The 21,035-nt window shown below is 40.4% G+C and overlaps 1 protein-coding gene across 3 annotated transcripts in view; it reads left to right on the top strand.

Annotated features, from left to right (window-relative positions):
- SOBP (sine oculis binding protein homolog) overlaps window positions 1-21,035 on the top strand; it is a 255,276-nt gene that overhangs the window by 3,421 nt on the left and 230,820 nt on the right. For all 3 annotated transcript variants that reach the window (XM_060190676.1, XM_060190677.1, XM_060190675.1), the window contains exons 2-3: window positions 16,693-16,831; window positions 18,574-18,759. In XM_060190676.1, the coding sequence (XP_060046659.1) occupies window positions 16,693-16,831; window positions 18,574-18,759 (325 nt within the window). The remainder of the gene's footprint in view (window positions 1-16,692; window positions 16,832-18,573; window positions 18,760-21,035) is intronic.

The following is a 21,035-nucleotide window of genomic DNA, read 5'->3' as shown; positions in this document are numbered from 1 at the left end:
GTGACTAGAACAGAGGCTTAGAAAAAGGTCAGGTGGTAATGCAGTTCTTTCTGACTACTTTGAATTCCTTAAAGTTAATATTCTGACTGTGTCTACTGCGACATGTCTTCAGTAGACTGCTAGCTCGCAGGTATCATAATTAATGGATTTTAAACTCAAATTTTCATTTAGGAACTTTATTAATTCATTTCAGGAGTTCACCCTGATCATGGGTCGATAGCATGTTAAAAACTGGTTTGTGCTATTGGAAGTGTAAATGAACTATATGTGTGCTTATTTAAGTGTCATTTAAGTTTTGTGCACATAGATTTTAGTGAATGTAATTAGTGGCTTGAACAGCAAGATAACAAAAAAAGTTCTGAACCATGAATGGAGATAATGAGTCAGATTTTTATCATTTGAAGCTCTTGACAAAACCAGGAAGATTCAATCAAGCACTCTGCCCTGGAAACTTTCCTAAACAAACTATCATGAATGCATTTACAATGTGTGACTTCTTTAGCTATCACTCACCTACAGGATAACCTGTGTTCAGTGATCTCTTTTACTGAAGAGGTTTTCTGTCTGTAAATATCCTCCCATTAAGTAATTTGTACATAAAATTATGCTTCAACCCAAATGCCTACACTTACCATCAGGCACATCTGTTAGAGTTTAGTAGTAAAACTCACCATAAGATTTTCTAGTTTGGTATTTGATGGTCTCCACTTGGCATTAAAAATGACCTGTGTGTCAGTTGTGTAGACAATACAAATGTTCCGGAGCCAAGCTGGAATTGGGGGTGGGGTGGAGATAGAGATGGATTTGACTTGGAAAAATCAGCATGTAAGGTCAGTATCAGCTTATTATTACTGAAGGTGTAGTCTCAGTTTTTCTCTCTTTCTTTTTTTTTTTTTAAATTATCTTTATTTGTTGGATAGAAACAGAAATTGAGAGAGGGGAGACAGAGAAGGAGAGAGACAGAGAGATACCTACAGCCCTGCTTCACCACTTGCAAAGCTTTCCTCCTGCAGGTGGGGGTCAGGGGCTGGAACCTGGGTCCTTGTGCACTGTGATATGTGCATTCAACCAGGTGCGCCACCACCTAGCCCCAGTCTCAGTTTTTCTATGGAAACTCCATCCTGGTGTCAGACATTCAATTTAGGTCTCAGGAACTAAGCAAGAGGGCTCCGGACCAGATCTCACTGTGGCATTCACAAATTATGTCAGGCCCCCTTCATTTCTCAGCAGTGGGTTCAGGTCGGCCACGTGGCAGGGGTGTAAGGTCCTTAGCTCTTGGGAGTTGGATTCATTCGGATGCTCTGGAGCCCACCGACCTTGTCCGCTGCATTGCTCTCATTCATCTCACTCAAGGCTCTAAAGAAGAGATAGTCTTGGTAGGTGCACAAAGAGCTCCAAGTTCCTGGAGGCTTGCTGAGAAGAGTTTCTTTTCTCCATCTGTGAACCTGTGTGATGTGCAGTAGAGTGAGATTCTCTGAGCTTTATACAACTCACAGCTTCCAGAGACAAGGAAATGGAAAGGAACCATTCCACTTCCTCCTGAATCTGAAATAAACATTTGAACTAGAAGAATATGAGTCTGACAGACTCATTCCTTTCTGCGTTTCCTGCCTCGAAGCTTGCCAAGCTTTGCTCTGAGAAGCCAAACCCTACTCTCTGTATGAAAGACAGACTCAGAGAAACCAAGAGGTAACAAAGTTTTTAAAGGAAAGTAAAAAACAGGGCCTCAAACAAGGGCAAATATCCATATTAGTTAGCACAAGTGACTCTCTGAAAGAGGAGAGTTCTAGTTAAGGTGACCAGATTTTATTTCTGCTAGGGAACTATCTACTAAGTCTTAGTACTTCTACCTCTTAAAAAAAAAAAGAAAAGAAAAAAGAAAGAAAAGAAAAATATAGATTAGAAGTAGAGGGTGGATAACTTAATAATGTCCGAAGTCTAAAACTTGCTCTGGTGGAATGGGATGTCAGTCACCCTTACAGTTCTCAAGTTAACAAGACTATTGAGTATTTTCTTAAAAGAGAAGGCATATTGTAGGGTAGAGTGAGGAAAAAAAACAGAGTGCTTTGTGTTTGATGGTGCCAGTTGAAACATGTTGAAGCATCTGAAAGCAGGTGGTAAGATTTGCTGGGGGAGGGAGTCGGGCTGTAGCGCAGCGGGTTAAGCGCAGGTGGCGCAAAGCACAAGGACCAGCGTAAGGATCCCAGTTCGAACCCCGGCTCCCCACCTGCAGGGGAGTCGCTTCACAGGCGGTGAAGCAGGGCTGCAGGTGTCTGTCTTTCTCTCCCCCTCTCTGTCTTCCCCTCCTCTCTCCATTTCTCTCTGTCCTATCCAACGACGACAACAACAATAATAACTACAACAATAAAACAACAAGGGCAACAAAAGGGAATAAATAAAAAAAATAAATATTAAAAAAAAAGATTTGCTGGGGGAGAATATATATATATCAACTCCATTATGACTTTATTGAGGAGATGTTTGATTTACAGGGTCTTTGTTGTATCAAGGATACAGTTCACATTTCCCCTTTATGCATATGTATATATGTGTGTATATATATATTACTTTTTGCTGGCTTTTTTTTTTTCTGGGGCTTTTCACCTGCATAATTCCACCACTCCTTCCTCCTCTTGCTCCCCTCCCCTCCTCCTCCTCCTCCTCTACCTCCTCCTCTTGTTTTTAAGATAGAGGGTGTGAGACAAAGAGGGAAGGTTAGAGACTCAGAAGTCAGAAATCACCTCAGTGCTCCTGAAGCTGGCCCTTCACCTTGGTGTCGCTATGTGCGGGCCCAGAGCTCAGACTGGTCCTCATGCATGGAAAGGTGTGCACTTCACTGGATTAATCTAAACTTTAGGGTCTGTAGATTGGTGTGTGTTAATATCTTTTATGTAATTGATTTATTTTGCCTCCAGGGTTATTACTGGGGCTCAGTGCTAGCGCTATGAATCCACTGCTCCTGGTGGCCATTTTTTTTTTTTCCATTTTATTGGATAAGACAGAGAGAAATTCTCTGGACACAGTCGGAAGTGAAGCATGCTGCGGTGGTACTCATTGCGTTGATTAGGTTGGGAACGGTGGATGCAATATCATTTGGTATGAATTGAGAGAAGCATGCAGGAAAGTGAGCCCCACCTGAGAGGTTCCAGGACTGGGGGAAATATAGGCTCTATAGAGGAAGTGGGAGGTTCCTGCTGTCTTAGGGTTTAAGAAGGCAATGAATATGGGCCTAGATCACATCAAACCAGTGGGGTTTACAGTCAACAATATTTATACCCCTTTCCCATATTTGGGAGCTACTCTTTTCCACATCCAGCTTTCTGGCCATTTTTCCAGCCATGACATCATCTCCCCAGACAATAACTTGGATCCACCTGCATATAAGATTTCAGGCTCAGGGGGGGAAAAAAAGAAAAAACTAGTATAGCCATAGGCCCTTTGGAATATAACTAAAATATGCCTAATAGCTATCTACAAAATGGAGACACCCCCCCCCCCAACTCTTCATCGGCAATATTTTAGCCTTCAGATTCATGATTATTCAACAACTTGTTTAGCTTTATATGCTAACTCTCTTTTCAGCCACCAGGTTCCAGAAGCTACCATGATGCCAAACAGACTTCCCTGGACAGACAACCCCACCAGTGTGTCCTGGAGCTCTGATTCCCCAGAGTCCCACCCCACCAGGGAAAGAGAGAGGCAGGCTGGGAGTATGGATCCACCTGTCAATGCCCATGTTCAGTGGGGAAGCAATTACAGAGGCCAGACCTTCTACTTTCTACCACGATGACCTTGGGTCCATACTCCCAGATGGTTAAAGAATAGGAAAGCTATCAAGGGAGCAGATGGGATACGGAGTTCTGGTAGTGGGAATTGTGTGGAGTTGTACCCCTCCTATCCTATGGTTCTGTCAGTGTTTCTTTATATTATTATTATTATTTTTTAATGATTTCTTTCTTTTTAAAAAAATTTATTTATAAAAAGGAAACACTGGAAAACCATAGGATAAAAGGGGTATAACTCCACACAGTTCCTACCACCAGAACTCCGTATCCCATCCCCTCCCCTGATAGCTTTCCTATTCTTTAACCCTCTGGGAGTATGGACCCAAGGTCATTGTGGGATGCAGAAGGTGGAAGGTCTGGTTTCTGTAATTGCTTCCCTACTGAACATGTATGCTGACAGGTCGATCCATAGTCCCAGCCTACCTCTGTCTTTCCCTAGTGGGGCGGGGTTCTGGGGAAGCGGGGCTCCAGGACACATTGGTGGGGTCCTCTGTCCAGGAAGTCTGGTTGGCATCCTGCTAGCATCTGGAATCTGGTGGCTGAAAAGAGAGTTAGCATATAAAGCCAAACAAGTTGTTGACTAATCATGAACCTGAAGGCTGGAATAGTGCAGATGAAGAGTTGGGGGGGGGGTGGTGTCATTTTGTAGATAGCTAGTCGGCATATTTTAGTTATATTCCAAAGGGCCTGTGGCTATACTGGTTTTTTCTTTTCTTCTTTTCTTTTTCCCTTGAGCCTGAAATCTGATATGCAGGTGGATCCAAGTTATTGTCTGGGGAGATGATGTCATGGCTGGAAAAAGGAACAGAAAGCTGGATCCGGGAAGAGAGTAGCTCCCAAATATGGGAAAGGTGTATAAATATTGATTGTAAACCCCATTGATTTGATCTGATCTGGGGCCCATATTTAGCTTAGGAGTCTACATGACCTCTGCATCTCGGTAGATCTGAGCTCACATTCTGTGGTCATGAGTAGGAACATTCCAAGCTGCCCCAATATCAAAACCATCTTCCTCAGGTGTAGCATAGAGTATGTTGTCCAGCCTCCCTTCAGAGGATGGAACATTCTCTACCATTGTTGATCCAAGTTGAGGGCAAGGTCCTATGGGGGCCCACAAAGTGGTTTGTTTTGTTGTTCTTGATAGAGATGATGGCTAACAATGGAGAGAGGGATTTATTCGAGGTCTAGGCTCATTATGTCTGTTTGGAATCTCAGGCCTCTGACTAGGGCGCCATAGTGTTTCCTTTTTATAATAACAACAACAACAATAATAATGACAGACAGAAATTGAGAGAGGAGGGGAAGGTAGAAAGGGAGAGAGACCTGCTTCACCGCCTGTGAAGTGGACCCCTGCTGGTGAGGAGTGGGAGCTGGTACCTGGAACCTTGCGTGGGTCCTTGCAATTCACACTATGTCCCGGAACCTTGCGCGGGTCCTTGCAATTCATACTATGTATGGTTCACCCAGTGTGCCACTGCCTGGCCCCTAATATCTTTTGTGCACTGCACAAATGTTATAAAAGGTCCAAGGCTTGATCCCCCAGCACCATCAGTGGACAGAGTTGAGTAGTGCTCAGCCTCAAAAAGAGAAATCTCTGTTAGCAAGCTGAGCTGTGCCCAGTAGAGGTCTATCTTAACAGTCACTGAATACACAGGTGAAAACTGACCTCCCCCTCAAGTAACCATCATTGTATTGTTCACAACCTAACTGGCAGAAATACTGGAATATTTTTCCCCCACCTTGTAAATAGTTCAGGTCATAAGTTTCCTCTTTCTTTGAAAGTATCTGTCATATACTCTACTTTTTTGGATAATGTGTGTGGGAATGCTTTGAAGTTAAGTAATGTAGCTGTCAGACCCTTTTTATTGTCACTGGGACTAAATATGGTTGTCTAAAAGAAGAGTAGATGTTAATTTTTATTTAAACCTATCTATTTTTACAAAAAATATTATATAGACATAATAGAAATAGCAAAATAAGACACAATATAAAAAACCCCAATCATATTCCCACCCAGACACAACTACTATTGACATTTTGATGTATGCCTTTCATGCCCTTTTTTAAAACAATTTAAAAAAATTTTTATTTATTTATTCCCTTTTGTTGCCCTTGTTGTTTTATTGTTGTAGTTATTATTGATGTCGTTGTTGTTGGATAGGACTGAGAGAAATGGAGAGAGGAGGGGAAGACAGAGAGGGGGAGAGAAAGACAGACACCTGCAGACCTGCTTCACCGCCTGTGAAGCGACTCCCCTGCAGGTGGGGAGCCGGGGTTCGAACGGGGATCTTGACGCCGGTCCTTGCGCTTAGCGCCACCTGCGCTTAACCCGCTGCGCTACAGCCCGACTCCCTTCGTGCCCTTTTTATATATGAAAAACTGTCTTAAAAATAGAGATTTTATAGTATACTAATTCTCCTTTTAAAACTTACTATATTGTTTTAAAACTTTATTTATTTAGTTATTATTGGATAAAGACAGAGAAATTGAGGGGAAGGAGAGAGAGAAATGGAGAGAGACACCTGCAGCCCACTCGTGAAGCTTTCCCCCTGCAGGTGGGGACCAGGGGCTTGAACTGGGGTCCTTGTGCACCGTAGTTTGAGTGCTTAACCAGGTGAGCCACCGCCTGGCCCCAGTAAAACTTACTATATTGTTAATAGCTTTTTATGTCAGCAATATTTAGCTAATGATGTATTTATATATATATATAATTTATTTATTTTTCCTTTTGTTGCCCTTATTTGTTTTTCATTGTTGTTGTAGTTATTGTTGTTGTTATTCATGTTGATGTTGGATAGGACAGAGAGAAATGGAGAGAGGAGAGGAAGACAGAGAAGGGGAGAGAGAGATAGACACCTGCAGACCTGCTTCACCGCCTGTGAAATGACCCCCCTGCAGGTGGGGAGCCGGGGGCTGGAACCGGGATCCTTAAGGTGGTCCTTGCGCTTCGTGCCACGTGTGCTTAACCCGCTGCGCTACCACCCGACTCCTGCTAATGATGTATTTTAATGTGGAAAAATAGCCATTAATTTCATGACTTTCTAAAAAAGCCGTACTTTTTTAAAAAACAAATTCCTATAGTTTGGCACATAGTTTTAAAATATTTTACTTATTTTAGTGGGTGAGAGAGAGAGAGATTGAGAGAGAGAGAGAGAGAGACCCTAGAGCACTGCTCAGCTCTGGCTTATGGTAGTGCTGGAGGCTGAACGTGGGTCCTCAGGTCCTCAGTATGAAATTGTTTTCCATAACCATTATACTGTCTCCCTTGCCTTGTTTATTTGTTTGTTATTATTTTTTTAAAAAAGATTTTTTTTTTCTCTTAAAACTTCCTGGGAGCTTGCACCCAGGTGTTTGCATTTCTTATTTATTTATTTATTTATTTATTTATTTATTTATTTATTTATTTTAAGAAAGGATTAATTAACTAAACCATAGGGTAGGAGGGGTACAATTCCACACAATTCCCACCACTCAATCTCCATATCCCACCCCCTCCCCTGATAGCTTTCCCATTCTCTATCCCTCTGGGAGCTTGGACCCAGGGTCATTGTGGGTTGCAGAAGGTAGAAGGTCTGGCTTCTGTAATTGCTTCCCCGCTGAACATGGGCATTGACTGGTTGGTCCATACTCCCAGCCTGCCTCTCTCTTTCCCTAGTAGGGTGGGTCTCTGGGGAAGCGGAGCTCCAGGACACATTGGTGGGTTCTTCAGTCTAGGGAAGCCTGCCCGGCATCCTGATGACATCTGGAACCTGGTGATTGAAAAGAGAGTTAACATACGAAGCCAAACAAATTGCTGAGCAATCATGGACCCAAAGCTTGGAATAGTGGAGAGGAAGTGTTAGGGGGGTACTCACTGCAAACTCTAGTGCACTTCTGCTTTCAGGTATATATTTTGCAGTAGTTTACGGATACGTGTGAACATACGCTCTCTCTCACAGAAACTGGTGTATATCTAGATTTTGGGACTTTGTTAGAAAGTGAACCACCTGAGATGAAATTAGAGTGTACTATGAAAGGAAAGGTCTCACCCGAGTAATGAAGCTGAAGGGTTGTCATTCCACACGTGAAGTCTCTGGACACAGTCTGAAGTGAAGCATGTTGAGGTGGCAATCCTTGTGTTGGTTAGGTTGTGATCGGCAGATGCAATATTATTTGATATGGATTGGGAGAGGCATATGGGAAAGTGGGCCCTATCCGAGGGTTCCAGGACTGGGGGAAGTAGGGGCTGTATAGTGGAGATGTGAGGTCCTGCTGTCTTAGGGTTCAAAAAGACAATCGATAGTTAATGTTATCATCACATTATTTGGTAATTGGGTTAACTTTGAAAAGTCCTTTTGTTAGGGTTTGCTGTACAGTACCCAGTATCTTGTATATAGCTGTGCTATTGGATGCTTCTAATCTACTTGGTCTAGGCTTTTGAAAAAGTCTGCATATCAATTACACAGCCTATATATTGAAAAGACTCAGTTTGTGTTTTGAAAAACTTCGAGACATACAATTAATTTCCCCCCTCTCATATTAATTAACTACTGATTTATATGTCTACATTTTGCTAGGAGTGTACATAAACACCATTCCCACCACCAAAAGACTGTGACCCATCCCTCCCGCCCACTCCCACCCCCCACTGGCCCAGGAAGCTGCATGTCTACCCCTCACCACAGGGCTTTTACTTTGATGCCCTACTTACAATTTGGTCAGGTCCTGCTTTAGTTTCCCTTTCAGATCTTCTTTTTTAAATTTTTTTTAAACTTATTTTTTATTTTATTTATTCCCTTTTGTTGCTCTTGTTGTTTTATTGTTGTTATTGATGTAGTTGTTGTTGGATAGGACAGAGAGAAATGGAGAGAGGAAGGGAAGACAGAGAAGGGGAGAGAAAGACAGACACCTGCAGACCTGCTTCACTGCCTGTGAAGCGACTCCCCTGCAGGTGGGGAGCCGGGGGCTTGAACCAGGATCTTTAAGCCGGTCCTTGCACTTCGTTAGCACCACCTGTGCTTAACCCGCTGTGCTACATACAGCCTGACTCCCTCCCTTTCAGATCTTCTTACTCAACTTCTGTTGATGAGTGGGATCATCCCATACTCATCTTTATCTTTTTGACTTAGCTCACTTAACATAATTCCTTCTAGCTCCATCTAAGATGGGTCAGAGAAGGTGGGTTCATTGTTCTTGATAGCTGCATAGTATTCCATTGTGTATATATACCACAGCTTTCTCAGCCACTCATCTGTTGTTGGGCACCTGGGTTGCTTCCATTAAAAAAAGATTTACTTATTAATGGAGGTGGGGGAGGGCGAGAGATGGAGAACCAGACTATCACTTTGGTGTACGCGATGTTCTTTACTGACTATGCCACCTCTCAGGCTGCCACACAGCCTCTAAGAGAGTTGCACCGAGATAGGTATTTTTAAGCATTCAGGTTGTTGCACCAATTCCCTTAGAATTATTGCTGCCATACGTAGAAATAAAACTACTGAATGAAAGGGGATACAGAGAATGTACAATACAAAGGATATTTAAACATTTAGTAAGAGTGAAATTGCCATTTTTAGAAGTTGTTATCTTAAGTTCCCATGAGAGTGAGAACATTCATTCACACTGGATATTGTACATTTTTAAACATTTTCTTTTAGAATTTTGTTTGATTAGTTTTCTGTATCTACACATTTTAAAAAAATATTTGTGAACATATCTACATATATCAATACATTTACTGAGTGCATCTAAGTGCTAGACAGAATATGAGGTGAAGCATGGAATGAAATAAAACGTTTCTTCTCTCAGGTAGCTTACATTATCTTTGGGATAGATGAAACATTTTACTAGAATTTTTTTCTAGAAGTGAAAATGGAAATTTTATGTGTGGGCAGAGGCAAGACATGGTTTCTCTCTCATTTGAATGAATAGGAACTTTTTGAAAACTTTGTGCCTTCTTGGACAGAATTTGAAATAGAAAACACATTAAGATTATTCTGTAAGACATGGAACCTACCTGTTTTAAAACCTTAGGTACTTTTAAAATAAACATCAGTTCTTTTTGAAGACCTTTATATACTGTGTTTCAGAGGTACTTTGAGAGTTTGGAACTGCTGGTATTTTCAGTGTGTCTTGAAGTTAGCTTTGCTATTTATCTGGCAAAACGTTCAGCTAAAATAATTTAGATTGAACTTTAACATTTGTATCGTGTTTTCAGTTAAAAGGTGGAAAATGTTTAATGACTACCCTAGGAATTAAGTTTCAATGAAAGTTAATCTTTTTAGTATAGAGAAGAACTCAGCATGGGGGAGTAGTATCAATAAGATTCCCTGCCTTTCCATCATTTTTTTTTTTTTTTAACATTCTTAAAAGTATATTTTTAAAATTATCTTTACTTGTTGGATAGAGACAGCCAGAAATCGAGAGGGAAGGGAATGACAGAGAGGGAGAGAGACGCCTGCAGCCCTGCTTTACCACTCGCAAAGCTTTCCCCCTGCATGTGGGGACCAGGGGCTTGAACCTGGGTCCTTGCGCATTGTAGCGTGCGAACCCAGCCAGGTGTGCCACCACCTGGCCCCTCCATCATCTTTCTATGACATTAAATTGGTTTAATATTATGCTTTCAGAATAAATGTTAGAATTGCCTCATTTTCTAATGAGTCTTAGAGGTGATAGAAGGGAATTGGTGGGGGTGAGGAAGAGGTAATGGAATTAAGTGTTGGGGGAGTAGGGCGGTAGCATTGTGGGTTAAGTGCACATGGCGCCAAGCGCAAGGACTAGCGTAAGGATCCTGGTTCTAGCCCTTGGCTCCCCATCTGCAGGGGAGTCGCTTCACAGGCAGTGAAGCAGGTCTGCAGGTGTCTGTCTTTCTCTCCCCCTCTCTGTCTTCTCTTCCTCTCTCCATTTCTCTCTGCCCTATCCAACAACGATGACATCAGTAACAATAATAATAACTACTACAACAATAAATAATAACAAGGGCAACAAACCGGAATAAATAAATAAATATTTAAAAAAAGAATGAGGTGTTGGAAGTGCAAAGCAACTAGAGTTAGAGCGGATGTCAAATGATTGTACAATGAGATTAAATTTTAACTGTGAATTTTGAACATCCTCATTCCAACAGTTCAAACAATTAAGACGAGTACAGGTCAATTACAAATCTGAAAGCAAATTAAGTTTTAACATAGATGGTTAGAAAACTCTTTATATGTGATATTGCCATTTTACATAATGATTTCTTTACAAGCCTTTGACCTAAAGAGGTAGTTTTTTTGGAACTACTGATAGATTTGGAAGGCACAGAATTTATAATATAAAATGCTACTAAGGTGGAGAGAAAAAAAAAGAAAAGGAAGAATTTAGAGTAGAAAGAGGTTTGGTTTAGTAGTGAGAAGAGCTGCTTCACTTGCCTTCCTGATGCTCTAATTTTCTAGAAACAAGGATGTCACATAAGTTCACCAGGTCTTGTAGAAACCATATACCTAACTTAGCAGGCTATGGAACGGGACAAGTGAGTTAAAGGATGTGGAAACACTGTAAATGCCATAAAAGTGTTAGACATTATCATGATAATTATAGTGACCTATTTTCTAAACCCAAATTGGACCACATGGTATGAGAGAGGATTTTTGTGCCACTTCCAAGGGTGAGAGGCTGTCTGCAAAATGTGATTTGGTTGCCAGAATATTGACATTTCTGGCACATTTTGACGGTTTATGGGAGCAGTGATAAAATATTTGAAATAGTGGCTATTCAGTAAAATTTATTATGTGTGATCATTATAATTATGATATTCCTCTGCAAAAAGGTTTTCTATTTCTTGAATAAATGGTCATTCTTTAATTTCACAGAATCTTAAAGCTAGAGGGATTTTGAGATACTCAAGTTTTCTTACTTAAATCTTTAGGACAGATGCTGGTGAAATAGTTTTGCGAAGCAAATTCCACAACTTCCCTAAGTAGGTATTTGGTTATATTGAATATCTTCACCTTGAAAATCTCTTTGCATTTTAACTCTTACCAGTTTATTTTTTTCACCTTTTAAAAAATAAGCATACGGCATAAGGATCCCGGTTCGAGCCCCTGGCTCCCTATCTGCAGGGGAGTCGCTTCACAGGCAGTAAAGCAGGTCTGCAGGTGTCTGTCTTTCTCTCCCCCTCTCTGTCTTCCCCTCCTCTCTCCATTTCTCTCTGTCCTATCCAACAATGACGACAACATCAATAATAACTACGACAATAAAACAACAAGAGCAACAAAAGGGAATAAATAAATAAAAATGAATGTTAAAAATTAAGCATAGCTCATGTAAGAAACTTCCATAGGAAGGAACAAATTATCTTATTAGGAAACTCCAGGGATAATAATGTGAAAAATAACTATTGAAAATATCAGAAGGACTTGAAAATCCTTGGATCATAAACATTAAATTAGTTTCTTCTCAAGTATGCCACACTTGTTGAAGATCTGTAAAAATCCATTTTGTTTTCTCTAATTCATTACTATATAGAATATATATATATATATATATATATATATATATATATATATATATGACCAAATACTGCTTAACAAGTGGAATATTTGTTTCTTGGGTTCTTCTTCCTTAATATATGACTTGTATGCTACAAGAAACTTGGGTGTCTTTTTCTCTTTCTTTCCTCTTGTTCCTCCATTTTTCAAAGGCTTGAAATTTATGGCTTCAGACTTCATAAGTCTTTGTTTTCTGCTCTTACAGTCATATTTCAAAACATTAAGGTGTTTATTTTTATTGTCAATGACAAGAATGAAACTGAGTTTATTTTCATATTAGTAACTTGAAAATCATGTAATAGATCCGAGCTTACATTATTATATATAAAGACTCTATTTTCTTTCAAGTACCATAAACTAAGTGATGCAGCTAAGATGCCTAAATAATATGAATTTGGTCTTCATAATTCAGCTGAGGTTTCTGTTTTTACCCAAATGTCTGCAACTGTGGAGTCCATCTCTGAAATGGGTTTTGAAAGGCTGAATGGATTTGCACCTGTAATAAAGCAAACACATCTATATCCTTTGGCTAGAAGATTGCTCCATGAATTATGTATCTATACAGCCTCTCTGTCATTTCAGAGGTTAGATAGAACTGGGGGGGTGGGTGGGTGGGGGGAGGATCAGATACAAATGGTCTACGAAACTGGATATGGTGGCCAGGAGTTACTGTGTGAGAGGGTTTTCCATCTTGTTGATACAGTTCTCATGGATTGGGGCAAAGAGCACACAGACCAAAAGGGTGAATTAAACCTCTTTTATCATTGTTGGGAATTGGTTTTTTAATGCAAGGTGTAATCTTTATCCTTGGAGATTTCTGCTGCCAGGCCACTGATGGAGGACCCCTGTTTGAGTGCTTAGGGATTGTCATTCTCCACTTCAGGCTCTCAGCTCAGGGAAAGAAATTGGGTGTTAGGAGAGATTGACACCTCATTAAAGGGATCTTTTTTGATTGAACAGAGCAGTGTTTAGCAGAGTCCTCCTCAGTGGTATTCCCAAAGTTGTGGAGCTTATTATTCATATCGATCATATCATCTTTGTGCATCCATGGAAAGAATGTCTACTTCATGTGGCTCTGAGGAGCCATCAGAGAGAATACGTGCCTTGCTAAAGCTTGCTAGAGCTGCCTGTTTGCCTTGTGGATGGATGCAAGTGCTGAATCAATCTGGCTAGATTTTTTAAAAATTTTAATTACTGGTGCACTATACCATTATAGAAGGACCCAGTTGGGGCTCTCGGCTTACGTGGATATTAAAATAAAAATCCCAGCGTCTTGTGTGTGTGGTTTGAAATACTAGGTTTGTTTTTTTGCCTCCAGGGTTATCGCTGGGGCTCAGTGCCTGCTGCCCAAGAATCCACTGCTCCTGGAGGCTATTTTTTCCCCCTTTTTTGTCGCCCTTGTTGTTTTATCATTGTTCTGGTTATTATTGTTGTTGTTATTGATGTCGTTGTTGTTGGATAGGACAGAGAGAGATGGAGAGAGGAGGGGAAGACAAAGAAGGGAAGAGAAAGACAGACACCTGCAGACCTGCTTCACTGCTAGTGAAGCGATCCCCTGCAGGTGGGGAGCCGGGGGCTCGAATTGGAATCCTTACACCGGTCCTTGCGCTTCACACCACATGTGCTTAACCCGTTGCACTACCACCGACCCCCAATATCTTCTTTCATTATTTATTTATTTATTTATTTATTTATTTATTTGTTTATTTATTTATTTATTTACCAGAGCACTGCTCAGCGCTGGTTTATGGTGGTGCAGGGGATTGTACCTGGGACTTTGGAGCCTCAGGCATGAGAGTCTCTTTGCATAACCATTATGCTATCTACCCCCGCCCTCAGTATCTTCTTTTTTATACAAGCCCTGCTGAAATCTGAAGTTGTGAAATTCAAGAGAGCATAGAACACACACACCGAGGCTGTGCACACTGGTGTGCCTGGGCGCTTTGTGTCAGGTATATAAATTCTACATCGCAGTGTGATTCAGAAATGACATCTTCTAGGGGCAGAGGTTCTTTGAGTTAAAGAAAGGTTCGAATATATAGCATTTCTGTTTCCTTCTGGGAGATTCAAGGCGTGTTGTTAGATAGAGATTAAAAAAAAAATAGGGGGCTGGGTGGTGGCCCACCTGGTTGAACACACTTGTTACAGTGCACAAGGACCCAGGTTCAAGCCTCCAGCCCCCACCTGCAGGGGGGAAGCTTCACAAGTGATGAAGCAGGGCTGCAGGTGTTCTGCTCCTCTTCCTTCTAGATCCCCCTTCCTCCTGATTTTGGCTATCTCTATTAAATAAGTAAAAATAATTAAATAAATAAAAAATTCAAAAAATCTTTCAAGAAACATTGAGCCCTCACTCTGTATTTTTAAAATATTTATTTATTTATTCCCTTTTGTTGCCCTTGTTGTTTTATTGTTGTAGTTATTATTATTGTTGTCATCATTGTTGGATAGGACAGAGAGAAATGGAGAGAGGAGGGGAAGACAGAGGGGGAGAGAAAGACAGACACCTGCAGACCTGCTTCACCGCCTGTGAAGCGACTCCCCTTCAGGTGGGGAGCCGGGGGCTCCAACTCACTCTGTATTTTATGATATTCTTTTTATGAAAAATTTCAATCTTGGGAGTCAGGCGGTAGTGCAGCGGGTTAAGCGCAGGTGGCGCAAAGCACAAGGACCAGCGAAAGAATCCCTGTTGGAGCCCCCGGCTCCCCACCTGCAGGGGAGTCGCTTCACAGGCGGTGAAGCAGGTCTGCAAGTGTCTATCTTTCTCTCCCCCTCTCTGTCTTCCCCTCCTCTCTCCATTTGTCTCTGTCCTATCCAACAACAACGACATCAATAACAACTACAACAATAAAACAACAAGGGCAACAAAAGGGAATAAATATTTAAAAAAAAATTTCAATCTCACGGAGATAGATAATTAACAGGCGACATTATATATGCTGAAGATACACAGCTGTTGATGTGATATGTCTATAGATAACGAAACAGCACCTCCCAAAGTAATAACTACCACCTCCATCTTGTCATAAAGTTACTATTTTTCTTTTTCTTTTTTTTTTTTTTTGTGTGTGTGGTATAAAAATTTAGGGTTTGTTCTCTCAGTTGTAGTCAAGAACATGACTGAGTATACTATTAGCTATACATACCTTGCTATCTGTTAGATCCCTGAACTTTCCTCAGTTAAATGATTTAAGTCGCATAAAAGCGTTAAGACGATTAACATCCAATCTCAGTGAGCAGCTGATAAGTTCATTAAAGTAGTCAACTGGTATTAATGCTTCACTCGCATCGAACTGTATCCCCATTATTTTGACACTTTGACTAATACAGTAACCATGCTAATAGCACCATGTATGTATGTATTGATGTTAAGTCCATCAAGTTTATAATGTTTTCTCATACATTATCTGGAATCTGGACAGGCAAACATCCTTAGGGTTATTTAGAACTATTTATTTATTTATTTTTATAATATTTATTTATTCCCTTTTGTTGCTCTTGTTGTTTTGTTGTTGTTGTTATTGTTGTCATTGTTGTTGTTGGATATGACAGAGAGATAGAGGAAGGGAAGACAGAGGGGGAGAGAAAGACAGACACCTGCAGACCTGCTTCACCGCCTTTGAAATGACTCCCCTGCAGGTGGGGAGCCGGGGGCTTGAACCAGGATCCTTGCTCTGGTCCTTGTGCTTTGTGCCACCTGTGCTTAACCCACTGCACTACCGCCTGACTCCCTATTTGGAACTTTTATCTTACTTGCCAGAAGACAATCCTGGCAGCCTTCAATTTTATGGTGAATTTATCACTAGTGAAATTTATGAAGTAAATTAACCATTTATTTGTAAAGAAAAATACTCAGGTAGAAGAAAGCCCATTTACTCTCCTGTCTGGTAGTGGTTGGTAACTGAGAAATTATTTCATTGCTGAGTTTTGTTTTTTTTTAATCTGCCTAAAGTCACGTTAATCAACAATGCCTGCATAAAGAAAAAGAGATTCTAATTCAAATTAATATGAGCCATAAAAGGTTGATTAATTGTTTTCATTGGAAACATCTTTTAAGCTGTTTTTGTGCTTTACCTGTCAATATTTTTATGTCAGTGTGGGGTATAGACTGTACAGAATTATGTGCTAACACGACTCCTTATTCATAAGCAAAACTGACAAGTGCCTTTTCCCCTTATTATCTTTAAATTGCAAGTGTCTGAAGGTCTGTCATAATTGTATTCGTCATCCTGAGATTTAAATACATTCCAATTTTGAACGTGATTTGAAAAATGAACAGGCCACTAGGGGAGGTGGGCCTGGGTTGGCAGTCAAAGGGTAATTCAGACAGAATTCGATTTACGCATTCTTTTCAAATAGTTATTGATTGTATAAACCAATAATCTATGCTTCTCTTTCAGAACTTTGCAGAAAACACCATGAATGAACTCCTTGGCTGGTACGGCTATGATAAGGTTGAATTAAAAGATGGCGAAGATATTGAATTCAGGAGCTACCCTACAGATGGAGAGAGCCGGCAGCACATTTCTGTTCTCAAAGGTAATGACATTTAATGTCCCTTTGTTCATGCAAAGAAGGATTAACTATCTCCACCTGCCAGAAGTAAGTTGCTTTGGGACTCATTTTTTTTTGATTATGCCAGTGGTTGATTTACATGTACATTACTAACACTGCTTTCACATGAATAGAATCCCACAAAAATATGAGCATGACATAAAACAAAAAATAGACAATCTCCTGACAGCAATGGGTGAGCTTGCTAGACAAGAGCTAGGGGCCTGAAGCCTGCTGTCCTACCCACAAAGTTATAAAATAGGGACAATGTTTACTGATTTCTGGTTTTTTCCTTAGTCCTTTGGATTACTCCTTTGGGCTGGTGCTTTGGGTGAAGTGTTCGTTTTATACTTTCAGACTGCAAAAGAGATTCACAGTCTTATCATTCCTGCATATCTAATGGAGAATTTTTTTCCCCCCAAATGCAAATCCTATTTCTGTTTTGTGTTTGAAGTTTTTACCCTTCCCCCTACTCCCCAGAGTCTATAGGGTAAGAAAAGGAGTATCTGGTAGGTTAATGTGTAGTAGACTGAATCCTATATTATTCAATAAGTCTTTGTTCGCTCAAGTAAGTGCAAATTAGAGTTGAATTGACACTGATGATACAGTTAGCAGTGTTAGAAATCTTGTGAGGGAAACTTAGAACCACAGGTGGGGTGTTATATGGATACTAAATTACTCAACCAAAATTTGGAACTTAGGGTTTGAAAATAAAATAAAAGAGTATGTGAAGAAGTATCCATTTTGGAGGGACTTTGATTAAACTCATTGTATGTCGTCACTGGCAATTTAATCAGTCTTTGCACTGTATTAAAAGTCTGTTGGCATAAACTACCTGTTCAGACTTTTTATCTACAGTCTCTAAGAGAACACTTTTCCTCCTTATATGCCCAGCAACAAAATGTGAGAGCACTGTCCTGCAGACATGTGGAATCCAACACACATTACAGTTTTTATGTTCAGTTCCAATCTACATTTCAGATTTTTATGTTCAGCTCACTATGAAATTGTACACATCTTGTTACAGAGATGGTATCATCAATTTCACTGTAAATGAAAAAATACAGCTCATGAGTTTATATTCTGTAAACTAATAACTCATATAGTACTTAGTCTAGGTAATCTTTGTCTCTGGGGAAACAAAGTGAGTGCAGATGTCCTACTAGAGGAATAACTGCAAACTATTTCCATGCAAGGATAAAGCTAACACACTTCACATCATTGTAGATTTTCATTTTTTGTTAATTTCTAATAGTTATTAATGGTTTGATTTAATGATGTACTCTGTGAAACCACCATTGTCTTCCTAATCAACTGCTTCATTCTCATTTTTAAAACAGTGGGGCCTTGTTACAGTGCTAAGGGGCATGCTTTAGGCTTTTCCCTTGCTAGCCAGAAAGCAAAGACTGTAATATATCACTTTGTACATGGAAAAGGTTAATTGCCTCTCAATTTTCTATGAGCTTTTAGAGTGCTAAAATTCATCACCATGATACTATTGGGATGATAGCTATCATAGTGGAGCGAATTATAAAGGTACTCATTGGAAATTTATGGTAACAAGGCTGGAGAGGTCCAGGGTGGTCTGTAGAGTTATGGTAGAGTAGTTAAAGATTCCCAAGGAACATTTCCCCCTCCTGTAATCATTGTGTTTGAGAAATTGTGGTCATAAGGAAAATAAGTCCTCTTGTCATGTTTCTTTCTTTCTTTTTTTTTTTCTTTTACAGAAAATTCTTTGCCAAAACCAAAACTACCTGAGGACAGTGTTATCTCACCATACAATATAAGCACAGGCTACTCAGGGCTTGCTGCAGGAAATGGACTCAGTGACTCATCTGCAGGGTCAAAGGATCATGGCAATGTGCCCATTATTGTCCCTTTAATTCCACCACCTTTCATAAAGCCACCAGCAGGTAAGTTACTCCTTGGGTTTCCAATGATAGTGCATACAAAGTTATAACCATCTGACGAACAATTATTTAATGCTTATGTTAATTTTGGAAAAGATGGTCTTAGGAACTTATAAATAAGAGATGTTAGATATTCTAGATGTTAGTGTATAAAGTAATATTTGTTATAGTAAGTAAAGCCCCCAGTCTACTCTTTAGGCTGTCCGCTTTTGACCGACAACAAACATCTTCTGTGACTGGCTATAAAAAAATCTTTTCCTGGGGAGTCGGGCGGTAGTGCAGTGGGTTAAGCACAGGTGGCACAAAGCACAAGGACCAGTGTAAGGATCCTGGTTTGAGCCCCCAACTCCCCACCTGCAGGGGAGTCGATTCACAGGTGTTGAAGCAGGCTTGCAGGTGTCTGTCTTTCTCTCCCCCTCTGTCTTCCCCATCTCTCTCCATTTCTCTCTGTCCTATCAATGACATCAATAACAACAACAATAAAACAACAAGGGCAACAAAGGGGAATGGAATAAAAAAATTTTTTTCCTAGGGGGCTGGGTGGTGGTGCACCTGGCTGAGCACACATGTTATAGTGTTCAAGGACCCAGCTCTGAGCCCCTGGTCTTCACCTGCAAGGGGGGAAAGCTTTGCGTGTGGTGAAGTAGTGCTGCAGGTGTTTCTCTGTCTCTCTGTCACCCCCTTCCCTCTCGATTTCTGGCTGTCTCTATCCAATAAGTAAATAAATAAAGATAATGCAAAAAAATTAATTATTTTTTTTCCTGGGAGTTGGGCGGATTAAGTGCACATGATGCGAAGTGCAAGGACTGGCATCAGGATCCCAGTTCGAGCCCCAGCTCCCCACCTGCGGAGGAGTTGCTTCACAAGTGACAAAGCAGGTCTGCAGGTGTCTGTCTTTCTCTCCCCCTCTCCCTCTTTCTCTCCCCCTCCTCTCTCCACTTCTCTCTGTCCTATCCAACAACAATGACATAAATAACAATAATAATAACCACAACAATGATAAAACAAGGGCAATAAAAGGGAGAAAATATTTTCCTTCTCTGAAGTCATCATTTAACATATAAAAAGTTGAAATAATGAAATTAAATGAAAAAAAAAATCCTCACTGACTGATTAGCAAGAAAAAAATAACTGCAGTTGAAGTGGATGGTGGGCTCTCCTGTGAATCTTTGTAGGGAAGGGCAGTTTTGCACAAGGTGTGTGGCAGCCTTGTGGCTTCAAGATCCATTTCAGAATCAAGCTATCAAGTTAGACTACCTACTTCTATCACAGAGTTCTTCCTAATATCTGGAAAGATCTCTTTGAGAACTTTGAAAAACATGACATTTCATTTCATGAAGATGTAATCAGGTTTTTTAGTTCCAAAAAATTCAGTGGCAATTGTGCCTGTTAGAGCAAGATGTCCAGGACTGAACATGATTTGACTTTATAAGTAAAGTTACAAATATGTTTCACAGAGAGGGGGAAAAAATGCAGGAATATCCTACCTGACCTTCTTAGGAATGTTAGAATTATGCTACAGTGCTTAGTTGCAAACCTGCTTTTATTATTTATTTTTTCTACTGTATATCAATTGAAGAATGATAACTGCTGAGTATTGATAGCAATACCTATTACCTACTGAAGGAAAATAACATTTTAAGTATATTTATTTATTTATTTATTTATTCCCTTTTGTTGCCCTTGTTGTTTTATTGTTGTAGTTATTATTGATGTCGTTGTTGTTGGATAGGACAGAGAGAAATGGAGAGAGGAGGGGAAGACAGAGGGGGGAGAGAAAGACAGACACCTACAGACCTGCTTCACCGCCTGTGAAGCGACTCCCCTGCAGGTGGGGAGCCAGGGCTCGAACCGGAATCCTTACAGCAGTCCTTGCACTTTGCGCCATGTGCGCTTAACCCACTGTGCTACCGGCCAACTCCCACAAAATAGCATTTTAATGGATGATAAGTATTTGGTTATGTTTCCAGAAATGAAGATATTTGTGTATATAAATTCCTAGGCATGTGTTGTGGATATATTTACACTGTGTTCTAAGTATTACTAACATTTTCCTTCTTGGTATGGGCACATTTTCTTACTTTGCATTCTACATTTTTATTCCCTGTTAAAGTAACCCGACATTGGTTTGTCTACTGGTTACTGAAGAGGTGTGTGTATCACATAAGGCTTGCCTGTCTATTCTTCATTGGTTGATTGCTTTGCAAGTAGAGAGGTGCAAACTCATTTCTAAGTGCCAAAGACACATTTTGCACTGGCAGCTAGAGAGAAGGGGGACT

The sequence above is a fragment of the Erinaceus europaeus genome, chromosome 4, assembly GCF_950295315.1.
Source record: "Erinaceus europaeus chromosome 4, mEriEur2.1, whole genome shotgun sequence".
NCBI lineage: Eukaryota > Metazoa > Chordata > Mammalia > Eulipotyphla > Erinaceidae > Erinaceus > Erinaceus europaeus.
The sequence above is the reverse complement of the archived record's forward strand: the minus strand, read 5'-3'. Positions and strand labels throughout refer to the sequence as shown.